This window comes from Cyprinodon tularosa, unplaced genomic scaffold (assembly GCF_016077235.1).
Source record: "Cyprinodon tularosa strain WSP-4 unplaced genomic scaffold, ASM1607723v1 ctg759, whole genome shotgun sequence".
Taxonomy (NCBI): Eukaryota; Metazoa; Chordata; class Actinopteri; order Cyprinodontiformes; family Cyprinodontidae; genus Cyprinodon; species Cyprinodon tularosa.
Genome location: NW_024039517.1, coordinates 425,853 through 443,649, shown reverse-complemented (window position 1 = coordinate 443,649; position 17,797 = coordinate 425,853). Strand labels below are relative to the sequence as shown.

Sequence of the window (17,797 nt, the reverse complement as noted above, 5' to 3'; positions counted from 1 at the left end):
AACAGAGTTGTGACTAGTTTAAAAGGAAATGTATCTTCTCTATGCACTAAGCTTCAGCCAAGCATGAACCATTAACAGCAATACAATTGAGTAACTTTAAAGAAGGTTGCTTTAATTGCTGGGTAAGGGCAGGCTTTTAGTTTGTAAAACCCAATTACTGTCATGCTGTTAGCACTTCTTCACTAATTGCATTCATCAGCTGAAATCATTATCAGCAGGCTCTCCTTCGATTTCTATCAAAACCAAAAAAGTCCCCGTTTCTGAGTTTCAGCACCGCAAGCGGTAGCTCATAATGCAGTGAGGGATAATAGGTTTACATTTGAGCTGTAATTAGAGAAGGAATGGAGATGGAAGACTTCTGGCACAGTAAGGGTCCTCACTTCTGCGATGAAACACAGGGACACATTTTACTTCCAGCTATTATGCAAGTCACTATATCTATAAAACATCTGATTAGATGTTAATAAAACCAAATGAAAAGTACAATCGCTGGAGATTTCTTATTCTATTTTTGCACAAAACCTTATTTTTGACTTACACGCTTTCTGTTTAGGATGCTTTCAAATTTTTACTTTACTTTATTGGCAAAAAGAAAAACATAACAGCAAAGACAAAGGAAGGACTAAGTGATTCTACAATGGACACATTATAAATGTAGGTAATTACAGTTAAGATATCCAAATTCATATACATTTAAAAATAAAATCATGGAAAAAACTGATAGATCTCCTTTATTTGGTAGTCTCCCCCCCGGAGCCCGGACACTGGCGGTGGAGTAAGCCAGAGGATAAGATGGCCTAAAAGTAGTCCACGAGTGAGGGAGGAGATGGATCAAAGTTCGGTTGAAGAGCTGAAAGGGGAAGCTGGGCCTTCGTCTTAATGAAAAGCGTCTTGAGAAGTGATTAGCTCGGGTGTGGTCCTTTGTCAATTAGCAGAAGCTTCAGCGAAGCACCTCAGAAGGGTGATCCAGGTTAAACTTTTTCAGAGTCTTCCAGGTTTAGGCTTCATTTAGCCAGTAAAATGTAGGATACACTTTCAGCCATTCCAGAGTGAGGACACAAAGAAAATCCTAAGAACACACCCTGGTCCAAATGTCCAAACAAGCTCACAGTGGGCCACAAATGACAAAAAAGTATCTTAAATATCTTCCAAGGAGTCTACACCAGGCCTCTTTACTAATGATATCAAAAATCATGCATTTATATTTAAAAATAGAACTGTCATGAGAGCTGTGCAAGAAGAAAACATTTACCCTCTGAGAAAAACATGAGGACCAAAAATGCCAGATAAGCAAAAAAAAAAAAAAAAAAAAACGCTCATCAAGGATAACATTTTTTTTACAAGTAACTCTAAAACTTAGTTGTCTGGATGCTAGAGCATAGGACAAGTTTGGCTAAAACTAAATACAGCATGTTAGGAAAAGGAAAAGGGACCTCATATTATTGGTGAAGCATAGAGTGTCATGATCATGATCGCAGCCCCGGTAGCTGATCTGATTACTCGCTTCATTCACCTGCTGTTCCCTCCCCGCTCTCTAATTATCATTCATCTTATTCTCCTGCTTCCTCTGCTATATATACGGTTCGGCCCAGCATTCGCCCAGATCAGTATTCTAAGTTTATTTGTTGTTATGTATTCATGTCAGTTGTTCATGTTTGTTTTTAACTTTAAATAAGTTCCTGTTCATGTCCTGACTTTTTTATGCCAGTGGTTTGAGAGGGTTTGGTGTTTGTCTCCTGTCTTCTGATTGTGTCCCGGCTCTTCTTCTCTGAGCCTTAAGGGTTTTGGCCCGGAGGGTGGGTGAGGTCAGTTTTAATTCCCGTAATCCTGGTCCTGGATGGAGTACAGTATAAAGTTTATGCAGTTAACCTGGTACCATGTCTTTTCTCTGTCCCTGTCAGAGCATGTCTGTCTGAGCTCTCTGCTGGACTCATTTAACTTTGGACCTGTCTTTGTGCTCTATGGATTCCTGGAACCCTGGATCTGTGTGTTCCTGTGCGGAACCCCTGACCAGGATGCGGACTCCTGGATTTAAGAACTGTTCCAGTCTGATGTGTATCCCTAACCTGGATCAGTATCCTGCCTGCTCGCTGTGGTTGCTGCATCGGGGACACTGTGCAGCTCTGTGCCACAGCACGTTTGGCAGTCCATCGGCTGGACCCTGCCTTCCTCGGAGAGTATGGACTGAACTGTTAAACCAGGTTAAGTGACTCAATAAGATAATCATCTCCTATCAGATGATACTGGTCACCTACCTGTGTCAGTGATTGGGTGGTGCCTCACCGCCCTCCTGCAGCCGCTGTGGTTTGCTAATCCACAGCTCTGTGCTTCAGTTCAATATATTTTATATTAATAAAGGTTTTGAACTGTCCCACTGTCTGTCTCACCTTGAATACTGGGTCCATCTGTCATCTGTTTCGTGACATAGAGATCTAAGCGTTTGGTAATGCATTTCTTGGAACACGACCAAAATGCTCATCAACATCAAATGATTATAGATGTTAACAAAATTACATATCATAAAAATGCAAGTGTAACTCGAATCTGCAATGTGACATTGAGCCAAAAAACGATTGTAATAATTCAAAGTTTGAATTTAAAAAAATTAAAGCAATAGGTCCAGTATGGGTCCTCATCTTAAATACACTATAATGCTATGCGGTGACTCTTCATGCAAGAAACCTCAGTCTAGAAAGTCTTACAATTAAAATCATTTTCCAAACTAAGGAGGTATAACTAGCAGTTTAGGGATAGGATGTTCAAAGTATTTTGCAACTAGAATGCATATTATTGTTAGGTATCCCTCTCAAAAAAAATACATCAATATGTAAACATTCTTTCATTTTATATTTAACATGTTTTTCAGATTTAATAAATATGCATTTCTGTATCCAAGGTTGCATTTCTTTTCAATCTCTGGTTGCAACAATATAAAACATGTTTTTCATGCTTATACTTATGATGGAAATTCAATTTCCTCCAAAAGATTGAGAATATGTGAATAAAGGTATTGCTCTTGTCTTTACACCGCTACTGTCCCCTTGCCTGCTCTTTTGGCTACAACCACACACACTCAGAGAATACAACCAAGGCCACACGCAGGGACTCATGGCTCATCTATACAGCTGCCATTCAGATGCGTATAGCAGAGGACATTTGATGGTTTTCTAATCTTGGGAGCTGCCACAGGGAGATGGGGCGAGCTGACCCCTGTCATCCCCACAGTGCATCTCAAACAGCCCCACATCTCTGTCTCAATCTCCCGGTGCTTGCTAGCGCTCCACCATTGTGTCGTTCACCGTCTCTCCAAATGTCAGGACAAATGCTCCACAGTCGCATCCCCAAATATCCCCAGGGTGGGGGTGACCTGCTCACAGCCTCTCAATATAATGTCATGCTATCTCTTGGCAAGGGTTCCACACTGACCTGTGATGTGAAGCAGACTGATTTGTTCTAACATGTTACAATGATCTAATATTTACATACAAAGTATTGACTTCAAAATATAACTCTTATAAGCCTAAAAAAATACCTGAAGCTCAATCTAAAAGTAGGAAAGTAGTGAATAGATAGAACATGTTCTCATCTTATGCACTTGCCTGGCCTTTGCTGAACCAAAGAAAAGTGGCTTATATAGTTTTACTAAATATTTCTCTGTGTTTCTCATTTCATCCCTATGCCAATTTTTCTTCCACGCTGTGTTGTGCCTTATCTAATTTCAAAAACTGCTTGAAAACTGCTGTAGGTTTGTCAGTCAGTCATTGCTAATCAATTAAAACTCATAATAAAAGGTTTTTGTTTTTTTTTGCACTTAATAAATTAGTTTTTGCAACTCACGATTGCTGACTTGAGCCTGGCTTTACATAGACCTGTCAATGAACTGCAATTAAAATTAACTGTACAGTTGACTGTTATATAAATATAAATTTGTATATATATATATATATATATATATATATATATATATATATATATATATATATATATATATATATATATATATATATATATACTGTATATATATACTGTATATATATATATATATATATATATATATATATACAAGATTCCATCAGCTTGGAAAAGAATGGGAATATGGGAGTACTTTACATACTGACTGTATAAATTTCAAAACCATAAGCAGTATAAATATGAACTTTTTAATCATCTAGCTGTTGTGTTTCAGAATTTCATACAAAATGGAGCACTAAATAATTTTCATCATTGAAGCATATATTCTAAGACTCCCTCAGATTATATTTTTCAGCTTCTCAAATCTAATCCTTCAAATCCTTCTGCTTTTGCCTGATTCACACGAGACCTAATATACATACAAAGTTGACTTAACAGCAATATGGTCCTCTGGGCAACCACAGATAAGCAATTCCACTTCATACAGAAGGCATATTTTAATTTATAATTGTCATTTATGTGGTACGTTTTAATAAATATCATCTAAAGATTTTAACTGGGAACATATAAAGCATATGAAATACTTTCAGTGAGATTCTGCACTTAATTTAGGCTCAAGAGAATCAGTTTGTTTGAATACTAGAAAACTATTCAAAAAAAGTATCTGCTATTTGCATAGAATACAAAAACGAAGAACGAAATCCCCTGAAGCATGAAAAACAGCTTAGGAAAGAGCCATTAGAGTGCATCACACAGTTTTTATAAAGTCTCAAACATAAGCAAATATGGAAATACTCAACTATATTCAAATGAGGGTCAGGGCTCAGTTTCATCTTCCTAATAAGCCAATATATCTCCTTGTGTGCATGTGAATATAAAATGGATGAGCTCTCACCATCTCCGAAGCCAGATTGGAATTTGTGCATTTAACACAGACCAAGTGGTGTAGTGCCTTATATTTAAAAATCTAAAAGAGGTCAGGACCCGTAAATAGCACAGTTCACAGCATTTTCATTTCAAGGAGAGAAAGCTGCTGCAATGTTGCATCACACAGACACAGCTGGAAGCATGTTCTCTACTCCTGTTTACTTCTTCACCACACTTGCCCTTGCAGACACTGACCAGCCAACAACCAACAGCTTGATTGCTGTGTTTTTTAGATTGGACAAAGATTCCAAGTATCTAAATTGCTGAGTAATGAGGCTCCCATTTGATCCAGCCACATCATCAGTCTAAATCCGATCGAAAGGAACAAAACAAATTGTACAGCCCAAAGGTACTTGTTACCATGCTTGCTTTCTCTCTGTAGAACATAACAGAGACGATGAACCCTCGTCTGGCACTCTCCCACCCTTCCTCTTCCGTTTTCATTCTTTCATGACTAGCTAATGAATGTAGATGGTGCTCTGGGGATTGCAGTGGTCTTATTACAGAGGTTGTATGTGCATCGTGCAAGCTCTGTTTTCAGCATTCAGGCTATGGTAAAAGGTTCAATTGCTTTACCAAAGCCTCCATCTTAATAAAAAGAGGGGTTAAAGAGGTTTGTTTATTTGGCCCGTCTTGGTTTGACCTCCGTAGCTCAAGGACATGCTACGTGATTACAGAAGTGTTGGTAGATTCCATGGAGAACCGGTTTGCTTGTGCTGGCTTCCCATACTCATAAATCAGATTAAATAGGTGATGATCTTCACAAATGAGCACAAAGCAGGTGGATTGTAAGAGCTAGTATTGCAAGCTTTATCACTGTTGATGGTAAAACTGAGTGGTCTACAATGGAGTATAATCCATGAAGAAATACCTGTACATCCAACTGTAGAAATTATTTAAGTATAGAAGAATTTATTTAAGTCTAATTGTTGGAAATTGGTCACTAGGCATATCTACAGTATGACCAAATCAATGACACTTTATTTTGTTATCAGTGTTTAAAATTTCAAATGATAATCCTTATTTGTGCAGAATTCTTGCTTAACGTAAAACTTATGATAAGGAAGATTTAGCAAATATTAACAGACAGCGTAGCATTTCTTGTCAAGTTTAAATAAGGTAAAGCCCTTTACACATCCATCAAAATGTCTGCAAGCTATGTAACTATCTTCTCTTTAACCAATCAAAACGTAAAGACAAAAAAATTTATAAATAAACAGAAAATAATTTGTACCAATCTGGCACATACCAGGTTAGATGATAACTTGGATGCAAATCTTAATCAATCAAGACGTGTGTGAAATAATTTTACTCTTAACCATAAATAAACACAGTGAATCAGTAAGCAATTCTACCCTTTTACCAGTATTCATGTTTTATTTCAATTCAGGAAGCTTTGTGTGTTTTCTGGTGGTTGGTCCCTACTATGTCCTTCAGTTACTGTGTTTATCTTGAAATGCTGAAGATACATCACAGCGATAGTGTTACTGTTGAAGTTGAAGGCATTCATCAGTGCAGAGATTACTTTATTTTCCCCCAGGAGTGTGACTGCTTCTGTGGCAGGACACTAAGAGTGATAAAAAGTAATTGTTATCTATCAATGATGAGATTCCCTTATGAAAATAGCTTTTCCAGCACAAACAAATAACCTTGGAGGGGTAGAAAACATATAATGCTTCACTACATAGCACTGCTGTTTTTTTTTTTCTTCAGCTTTTACATAGACTAAGCAAAATACCCTTTTCTGGTCATGCATGCAGTTTGGAATAATGCACTTAAGTCGTTTTTCTCCGGTCTCCAAGTAACCTATACCTCTCCTCTTCAGTGTCCTGTTTATTGGTCAGTAGTTCGAGCTGAATGTACGTGACTCTCAATTAGGTACTAACTATCTAAATTAGGTACTTAACTCTAAATTAGACTAGGTTTCATCTGGTTCCAATTTTATTTCTGTGACAAATGTTTTGTCTCCAGGAGATGTTTAAAATATCGGATTCCCTTTTCATAAAGTGTGTTTCCAAATATAAAGATCAAAAGGGTTATCCCTTTTCAATACTTGCCTTGTATTGAAAAGTCTTGACAGGAAATTAGTCAGATGCTTCCTGAACATAGTGTTCATAGTATTAGTGCTTGTTCCATCAAGTGTTCCATGTTCCTGCTCTTTATTGTCATTGTGTTGGAAAATCAAATGTTGACTTAAAACGCATGGGAAAAATAAATCTTATAAAATAAAGTTTTTAATCAATAACTTTCTAATGACATTTGATGATCTGTCACTTATATGTTGGTTTAATATGGATTCTCATGTTTCTAATTATAATTGCTGAAAAATACAGAGATTACTCTTCATATTTTGGCCCCTGTTTCTGTGGTAAAAAAGGGAAACAGGACCCACAGTTTACCTATGTGATGTGAGACAAAATAGTGGATATACTGTGAAACTTTTTTGTCTTTGATACAAAGGCAATCTTTTCATGTTTTTTCTCCATTATCAGCTCTCATTTTTTACTTCTCATTTCCTGCTTTTAGTTTTAAACAGTTTTTAATAGGTTATTTATAAATATGGTCACTACTTATTCAACTACCATAGTTACATTGATCAAGTCATGATTTGTGCACTGATATTATTGATTTTTGCAGTTCTGCAAAATATTTGTCTTTTTTCCCCTGTGTTAGCAGTCTTCCATGAATGTCCCTCATTATTATGTTCTTAGTTGATTCTGTGTGTTTTTTGTTTGTCTGTCTGTCTGTCTGTCTGTCTGTGTACAGAATAACTTGATAACTGGATTTTAATGTGATATTTACCAAAGGTGTACCTCAGTCCAAGGAACAATCTAAATTTTGCCGATGATCAAGCTCCTAATCCAGATGCAGGAATTTTTTAGGATTCTTTAACATTATTCAGTGGAACAAGCAGTTCCTCCCTTAAACCAGAGAGTGACAGCAGTGACTAAGGACAGCTTCAGCATCAGACTCAAAAAGGTCCAGAAGTTTTATTAAGAGTGAGCCATGCCTGGCTCAAAGTCTCAATCTGCTGATCAAAGAAGAAAGCAGAGTTAGGTCAGAGCATAACAAACACCAGAGGCTGCAGCCACTTGCTGTGCATGTAAGGATTTTAAGGAAATTGTTACCAAAGGTGCACATCATGCCTATTGGTTGGTTGAACCAGTTGGTTGAACTGGTGTGTATTTTAGAGCTTTTGTGCACGTCTTAAAATTTAATGGACTATGGAGCTTGACTGTGGTAGTCGGACGGCTCACAGAGGATGATGTAAAATTGACTGTATTTTCAAATCCTTAAGCCCAGTTGACAGGTATTTTTACAGCAAACTAGGTGTTTTCTTTTTAACAGATGTATTTGCAGGTTCTTTGTTTTTTCAGATCTCAACAGAAGCCAGCATGGGTTTCCCTGTCTATAAGGAAGAAAAGCATAAATGATTAGCCATAGAGATGGACTTAGCAAACCCTACATTGTGAGCATACAGGCTTATTTCAGTTCGCTTCAATAACAATCTTTTTTAGTTAATTTATATAAAGTCATTTTCCTAAGAATATGGTCTAAAACTATTTTAAAATCAAAAGTAGACTTGTATTTAAGACTCTCAAATACAGTTAGCAATATTTTCTGTTTCTTTATTTCATTTTTTAAAGACTTGTTTAAAAGCAGCAATTTGCAACTATATTTCTGTCTGGATAAAAATGAAATAAAAAACCATGATACTTATTAAATCATTTGAGAAAAAATAAACAGAACAAAAAAAGTTGTAAATATAACTTCCATTAACATGTTGAATGAAAAACACACAAAAACTTCAAATTGTAGACTCTACAACAAATTTATGTTATCATTGTGATCTTTACATACTACTGAAATACAAAATGCAAAATCCTGTTTAAATTCAATTGCTGTAAAAGGACATGAAATTTAACAAATATATTGAAAAGATATTACTGGAGCCACTGATTGTACAAATCTGTAAAGCTTTCTGGTAACACTTAGACAATAATACAAACATGCAAGCTATTTTAGAGAAGAAAAATCATATGAATTTATTCATAAGTAGCTCTCTTTTGTATATATGAAGCAAGTGCTTTTCTCTATTACATCATTGTACAGTTAGTTTGTCGCTGGTTGTGTTTGCATTTTCAGATAATGTGGAGCTGTTCCCTTCTAGCTGCTCTGTGCCATTTGTCCTTCCATGGAAGCAGGCTCATTATTTCAATGTGTGGTCACAGCATTCACCGTTACGCCCAGGGATCAAGCCATCTCTCCATTAGAGGAAATCACTTTGAAAGGTCTTGTCTCCCACTTGAAAGACACTCACCAACTTGGATATTCGTGCAGAGTTGATGTACTGACATTATGTTTCAACTTTCAATGCTTAACTTGAAAGATGTCAAATGGTTGAAGTGTCATTTGTACAAAGTTCAACCGTTGCTCAGCATCACTGTTTTGCTCTTCTACACACAAAATAAGATTCAGTTACCTCACTTTCCCACCTTACAAAAGGCAGTGAGCTAAAATGTTGCTAAAACATGCAGTGAGGTCCATTAAAATAGCTTTCATATTCTGTCACTGCTGAACCTATTTATAGCAAATGGAGAAAATACTGTTTTTGTTTTTTGGGGGGATGTTGAGTTATGATTTTACATAACAAAATATGTATTCGGATGCCTTTTAGAACAGAAAATTCTGAAATTGATTTGCTCTGATAGTGGACTATTTGAATATCACTGAATAACAATTTACTTTTAAGACTTAAAGGATTGTGAGCTGCAGTTTGTAGAGCTGTTGCCTTGCAGTAAGAATGCCACAAGTTCAATTTTCGGCCCGGGGCCCTTCTGCATGGAGTTTGTTCTCCCTGTGCATGCCTGGGTTCTCTCCAGGTACTCCAGTTTCCTCCCACAGTCCAGGTTAATTGACGTCTCTAAATTTTCCCTAGGTGTGAGTGTGTGTGTGCATGGTTGTATGTCTCTCTATGACAGTCTGTCTAGGGTGTACCCCACCTCTCACTCATAGACTGAGATAGGCAGCGGCCCCACCATGATGCTGACGGAATAGGCTTGAGAAAATGGAGGAATGCATGGAACTTACAGGATCTAATTACATTCCTCCTCCTCAAATCTGTGTGGAAAATGCTAACCATCTTTTTCAACCATGAAAACTGTTTATTATGGTCATAGATGAAGAACAACATTAAATAACCTCACTAAGTTTACTTTTAGGAGAGAATCTTTTTGATCTTTTATACCAAGATCAATATATTTACATGTTTAGAAGTGATTCTATACATCTTTATACTAATATCTAGTAAAATATATATACTTTATAATAGTACAGTAATAGTACATATATATAAATATATATATATATATAATCCTTACACAAAAAAACTGCTTGCACATAAAGTTTACCTATGTGGCTTCGGTGTGATGATGCACTTGTCAATTGTCCCAAGAGAGACACCAAACAGATGGTCAGAAGCAGCACCCTTCTGCACATGCTCTGTAGATCCCTCTCCTGCATTCTGAAAGACATAAGAGGCAAAAGAATCAGCAATTTCTTAGATCAGTAACAGCTACAATCCTTGCCAAGAAAATGTGCAATCATTACTATTTGGTTTTGAAAATCCATGACCTGTGGTCGTCCATAAATCAAACAAAGATGAACAATCACACCTGAAGGAGATTTAGAGTGACCTATTAAACCAAAGTGCGCTGTTATTTAAGTTGGAAGGAAGCCAGAATACCCTGAGACAGAGATGGGGGATCTGGAGTCAATAAGTCATCTCTATATCATGTATTTGTTCTACACAGCCTCTGAAGCAGGTGAGTCCAATCTGTGGAGTGATTTAACTGCCCTGAGAGGCCAGGTATGAATCATACTTTTTTGAAGGATATAGAAAAACATCATAGTGGGTTAAATATTCCTTCTCTAAGTTAGACGACAAATACAAAAAAGAAAACTTAACTTGGAACCAGTGAAGAAGCCTAAAATTAAACAACGTACCATTCCACCTATAATATAAAAAAGTACTTCGACATATAATCAACCATGAAACAAGAAGACTTATGCTACGTTCAGACCGCAGGCGCTAGAGGCAGCAGAAGCAGCTAGTTTACATGCAAAGTCAATAGTTGATGTCAAGGTGCAGCAAAAGGTCCTGTAGTGTGTTTTGAGCAACAGGATTAGCGCGTCTGAGCAGCTGAAGCAGCGCTTCATGGGCTTGCGAGCATTTGATGGTACTGAAGTTGGAAAAATTGAACTTTTGGTACTCGAAGCAGGCAGAGAAACAGACACACTGCTGATGATCACTCCCCTGAAACAGTTTATTACCACTTAAATTACCTCAAAATATCGACACCTGCTGGCAATATATGTCCAGTTTGATTATTCTTGTGCCTGCAGTTTGGATTATGTACATGAAAAACGCCTTCCAGCTGCCGCAAACATTAACGGAAAACTGCAAATAAGCGACCAGACCAGAGGCTGCCGTTGATGTCCAGTGAAAAGGCACCGCCGGTGTACGGAGGTCTCAGCGGCTCTGACAGCAAAATAATATTTGAAGGCAGGATGGTGATCTTGATGAACTGACTGCACAGATGAAATTTACAGGTGGACTTTCTCACTTAAAAACATATTAAAACTACTTTTTACCCACTTATAACAGCAAATCTTCATCAGAGGCATCTGGACACACTTTACTGGACAAGCTTCAAAGATACTTTTGAGGCCCGTCAGACCTTAATATGTACAAACATAAAAAATGAAGCAGCAGAAGCTTTTTTGCTGCTTCCAGCTTTTGCGGTCTCAACCTAGCATTATGCATAAAGCCAGAAAAAAAAACGGGTCAAAGTAAAACCCATTTATATGCCTGAGATATGGAAAGGTCAAATCTGAGTTGGCAGAAAATGCATTGAACAGCTAAAGTGGATCTGGAACATCTGTTTTTTGGCAGGTGAACTAAAATCAGCCTGTGCCAGAGCAACAAAAAGAGAAAAGATAGATGAATGTACCTTTAGGAAGCTTTGAGTAGTTTTTCTTTATTGCACTGAAGTTTTAGGTCAACTTTTTTAAAAAGAAGTAGGTAACTATTAGAGATAATGGGTTTCACAGTCCCTGTCATATATTTGTGGCTTTAACCAGAATTATGCAATCATAATACTTATTTCTCATAAATGGAGGAGCCAGCTTCACCTAAACTTCATGCAGAATAAACATACTTTTAATGTTTCTTTGAGACACTCACTATAATTGGAAGTGCAATGAAAAAAAAAGAGTAAAATAAAATTTTAAACATATATATATATATATATATATATATATATATATATATATATATATATATATATATATATATATATATATATATATATAAACTCTTATATTTATGACTCTAATGTATAATTTATCTTATATAGTTCTCTCCAGGTACTCCGGCTTCCTCCCACAGTCCAAAAAACATGACTGTTAGGTTAATTGCCTTCTCTACAGTCCCCTTAGGTGTGAGTGTGTGTGTGAATGGTTATTTGTCCTGTTTGTGTCTGTGTTGCCCTGCGATGGACTGGCGACCTGTCCAGGGTGTACCTTGCCTCTCGCCCGTAGACAGCTGGAGATAGGCACCAGTACCCCTCGCGACCCCACTTGGGATTAAGCGAGTCAGAAAATGGATGGATGGATGGATGGATGGATGGATGGATGGATGGATGGATGGATGGATGGATGGATGGATGGATGGATGGATGGATGGATGGATGGATGGATGGATGGATATCTTGTATATTCTTCCCCCTTTTATTCCTTCAGCTCAGGTCCTCTACCAGAGGCCTGGGAGCTTGAGGCATCTGCACAGTATCTTTGCTGTTTCTAGAACTGCACTTTTCTAGACTGAGATGTGTGATGTATTTCCAGGGATCTGCTGTAATACTCCTTCAAGTTTGGGGGTCACTGAGCCGAGCGCCTCACTGACCATGTGTACCACTGATGCCTTGACCTTCCAGGTTTTCTCCAGCTCTTCTCTGAGCCCCTGGTATTTCTCCAGTTTCTCGTGTTCAAGTATGAGACTTAGTTTTTTGAGTTTTTATGGCACTAGTGGCTCGTTTTTATGGACAATAGGCTGACAGGAAAGGGGGTATGAGAGAGGGGGAGAGACATGCAGGAAAGGACCACAGGCCAGATGCAAACCCGGGTCGCCCGTGTCGAGGACTAAGGCCTCAAAACAGGGGTCGTGTCCGCTAACCACTTCGCCACCAAAGTACGCCAGAGACTTAGTTCTGTATTATACTCCCCAATGTGACATTTAATTTATTGCAGTTTACTTTTTTCCTCATTTTTATATCTTTTAAAATCTGTTGTCTTTGTTAATTTCCCTCCATGATTTATATCTTAAAACTAATAGAAGGAGGTACTTTCAGGTCGGGTGCACCTCATAGCATTCGTTCCGTAGGGTTCCCAAATGGCTAGCACTACTCCTTACCTTACCTTTTACCTGAAGATATGTCACAGGAATTTTTTTTTTTTTTGGCAATTTCAGAGAGCTGCTGTTATCACTCACCTCTGATGTAGTTAGTTTTAGACAGGTAAACATTAAAGCCTTTATCGTTATTTATCCAAAACACCTACGGTCAAATGAATGTGCAGAAAGTGTGGTACACTATACACTAAAAAAGAAATGCCTCAGTACGCGAAGAGGTGGAATTTAGGTCTGATTGTCCTGAGTGCCATTGCATACCCTTCCACTTAAAGAACTGTAAAATAAAGACTTCTAATTATAGCTCCTTTCTCAGTCTGCTAAGTATACAGTATAATGATGGAGGACTCTCTGTTTTATTTCAGGGACAGGGTTTTTGTGATCAAGCAGACTAATACTTTCAAAAAACAAAAAAAAAATACAAAATATAGCGCACTGGGGTTTATGATAATTCTTTGCCCTATTTTTCTACCACTGGACAGCACATGAGCACAAATGTGCAGATGGAATTGCCTTTCATCTAATTCTATCTGCATAAGTAGGAATGTGACACTTTCCCTCCCTGGTGTACAAATACAACTGGCTGAGATTGCACAATGAAAAGAGGCAGTTTAAATGCAAAACTGCTTTAAAACCTCAGAAGCTGTCCTTTAGGGCCCTAAGTAGTCATTTTAAATCTTCAACTTGCATATTGCATATTGCAATAATGCATAAAGCAAAAATCACAAATTTCTCCATGTGCATTTTTTCTGACTTGTTCCTACTTTAATTATAACTAGTCACATTTAGCAATTTCAAGTATTTCTTTAAAACTATCAAACTGCATTATCCTCAATTTCAGTTCAATGTAAAAAATGTCAGAAATCTAAATGTTTATGGCACTAATGGTATTTGCAACTTTACTTTACTGGTGAACAACAATATCTCATTTCCCTTGCTGTCAGCTCATTGCAAATATAGCCTCTTAAATATTGTGATATGTTTATACACAAAGAAAACTGCAAATTAACCGCCACGCCAAGCGACAGGGGGGACAACCAGGTCAGTGGGTCCAGGCCCAGGGTAGAGGTGGAACCCTGAACCATATGGATGGGCAGCGGGCTTATATCCTAATATTTTGTCTTGGGCCTAGCTGAGGCTGTCACCCAGCTTGTTAACAGTCACTCGAGCCAACAAACCTGCACAGTCTGTAAAGTAACATTAGAGGGAGAAAAACAAAAATAAATGTTTTCTCTCCTAAAAGCATTTATCCTCATGCATAAAAGTTACGCCATGTTGAATTATTATGGTCCAACACTGCATCACTTTATCTTGGGTAAAGTGGGTGTTTTAACCAGTTTATTCATCTTTCTTTTATGGCTACCCTTATCCCCAAAACTGCTTGTAGCAAATGCAAATTACTAATTTGAATAGCGCAGTCCAAACCAATCCCCTTCAACCCAGTGTATGAGAGGTTCACATCCCTGTGCCTTCGGGTAGGGGATGCTAAGCATTCTCACAATTGGACTTTTATGCAAGTCAAGGATTGTCCATTATGATCACCCCATTCAAACATAAGGTGTCCATAAGTGCCCTTGGCATGAGCATACATGTATTGTAGATTGAAGGTCAATAGTGGACCTAGACCCTCTGAGACATGTCTTGGACATTATGGTAAATACATGGACTGAGCTGTCCATGGATAATCACCTGGTGGTGTGTTGGATATGCTGGATGAGCAGTAAGGCAAGCAAGTACTGAAGGTCTAATGGGAGCTTATGGCAGAGCTCTTGGTTGGGGATATATTCAAATCCTACTCCCAGGAGTGCTTTTCTCATAGTTCTCTATGTTCCCAGTCTCCCTTGGAGACTGAGAACATAGAGAACTATGGACCACTGAGAACAATGGACCATATTATCTCTAATATTAATGCAACAATCCATATCGGTGGCTGTAAGATCTGCAGTGCCTGTAGTGGAAGCAACCCCTTCTCACACTTCTCAGCCTTCTATTCCAGGTTGCTGGAGGCTTCCTTTGACTTTGTCCAACCAGTCATCTTAGGATTTGTGGATTTGGAGAGGGAATTCAATACTGTCCCTCATTGAGGTCAAAGGAAAGTTCTTGCATCAAGTTGAGGAGTTCAAGTATCTTCAGATCTTGTTCATGAGTGAAGAAAAACAGAGCCACATCTAGAGAACACAATTGGGGTGTCCTGGACATCGGTTCCTGGATAACCCCTGGATGGCTCTCTCGGGATATGTTCTAACTTTATCCTACGGGGATAAGGCTCAGTGAAAAGACTGGGAAAAGTTGGAAGGACTATTTCTCTTGGCTAGCCCTGGAGCAACCCTGGCCCCTCCACCAGGGATTGGTATCTGGGAAGAGGAAAATGTCTCCTGAGACAGCTACACTTGGAAAGGCTAAAGACAATGAGCTCAAGCACAATTTAACACTCCTGTTTTGGACTCTTTGAAGATGAGGCCCTGGGACATAAAATTAAACTTCAAGTCTACCAGCCACCAGAAATATGGATTTCAAAAAGAGTTATTCGGAAATATTTTAAATGATTAACTCTTAAACCACATACAAAACATCCCTATACTAGGTATGAATTGATTTATTATCAATCTTAAAAAATACAAAACAATTAGATGGTTAAAAAAAAAAAAAAAAAAAATTAAAATCCTTATTCTCAGATATTGAAAGCATGTAAGACCAACATTCAACTTAATCTGTTCTCTGTGTGTTATCTTAAACATTTGTGTGGAACAAGTGTTGTTTTTGGCAGCCATCATAGATTTAGTCTTAGTCTTCAGGATGAAAAATATTATTAGTCTTAGTCGCATTTTAGTCATTACGATATGTGATAGTTTTACTCGGTTTTAGTCGACTAAAACTTAAAAAGGTTTTAGTCTAGTTTTAGTCAGTTTTATGTTGCACTTGATCAAACAGTTAACCTTTACAATTTCCAATAACAACCAGGTTCTTTAACAGACTGACAGCTCTTGCCCAGATACTACAATTGCTGGATATAGAAGGCTGCAGTGCAGTTCATCATTGGTGTTGGGCAGAGAAATTTGATTTATAGAATTCAAATACATTTTTTTTTATAAATGACTGCCTTACTTTACAAAAAAGGGTCTTAAAAAACAAAGCTGTGAAGATAACCAGATCTAGTGTAACACTTCATACTGGTTGATATAGCAGACAGACAAGCTAAGAAAATGTACAATAAAGGAATAATTTTAGACATACAAGGTTTCAATCCCAAAGCAAACACTTCCTGATCTACTGTGAATTATGCATTACACACAGCTTAATTAAAATCCCCATTAATCCAAATAAAAACATTCTTCTTTCTACTTACTTACTACTGGCAATTTTGGCTTTATTTCTGAGAATTTACCCTTTGGTTACTCCTGCTCAGGGGTCAAAACAGATTTAAATTCACAATGATTTTATATTTAAAAAAAACAGGGAGAACCTACGTTGCGTTGTAATGTCATGGCAATCCATAACTAAACTGAACAAATATGCTAGCTAAAATGTTGAAATAAATAAAGGAAACAGAGAATACATCATATATGAATAGATAGAAACGAGACCTAATTAAAGAATGTTTAGTATCACCTCTTGTGAGCTGGAAGAAATAAAACCTTAATAGTTAGATTAAAGGATTTTTTACACTTGGAAGAGGATGATCAGCCACATATAGTTTATTAAGAAGCGATGGAAGAAAGAGCCATACTGCTAAGATTGAACCATCACTGTGGAGCATTAAGCTCAGACTGAGTTTTGCAAAGACACATTTCTACACAAGCACAGGTGGAAGGTGAGAGCGGTTTGTCAGAGTTGTACCAGTTGTACCAGTGGTACCAGACCATTCTGGAATACTTTCAGCCCCGCTGCTTCTGCCAAGACCCATCTGTGGTCATGTAGGATCTGCACCACTGCAAGCCAGGTGAAGCACGTGACCAAACAGGATGCAGCAGCACAGCTGATACTGCTTAGCAGATTACACCATGATCATACAGTTTAAACGTTTAACAGACAACGTGTTAATTTTTATTTAGTCTTGTCTCGTTGACAAAACTCTAACCTATGACTTGTCATGTTATAGTCATCAATGATCCATGTTTAGCTTGTCAGGTTTCGTTATCGCCATGAAAAAAATTAGCGTCAACGAAATAATTTCATCATCGTCGAAAACAACACTGTCTGAAACCTGATAAATTTGGACAAAACTAGTTCTATCTGTAGACCTACAGGTTCTCCTCTCCTTGCTGGTCTCTTTTTATTGCCATATTTTGTGTATGGAATACAGACATTGAATAAAGGCATTTTCTGGTGAGACAGATATAGATAATTTGAGAAAACTACAAACGGTATAATTTTTAACACCAATTGTGATGTGCAGATAGAGAGCAAATGCTTCATGTTTGCATTTTTCTCCACCACTTTTTACTATCAAACTTCCTATGAGCCTAGTAATAATGCTTTTGTGATGTTGCT

The 17,797-nt window shown here is 37.6% G+C and overlaps 1 protein-coding gene across 1 annotated transcript in view; it reads right to left on the bottom strand.

Annotated features, from left to right (window-relative positions):
- tafa3a (TAFA chemokine like family member 3a) overlaps positions 1-17,797 on the bottom strand; it is a 140,612-nt gene that overhangs the window by 28,728 nt on the left and 94,087 nt on the right. The window contains exon 2 of the mRNA XM_038270267.1: positions 10,251-10,363. Within this exon, the coding sequence (XP_038126195.1) occupies positions 10,251-10,362 (112 nt within the window). The 5' untranslated portion in view covers position 10,363. The remainder of the gene's footprint in view (positions 1-10,250; positions 10,364-17,797) is intronic.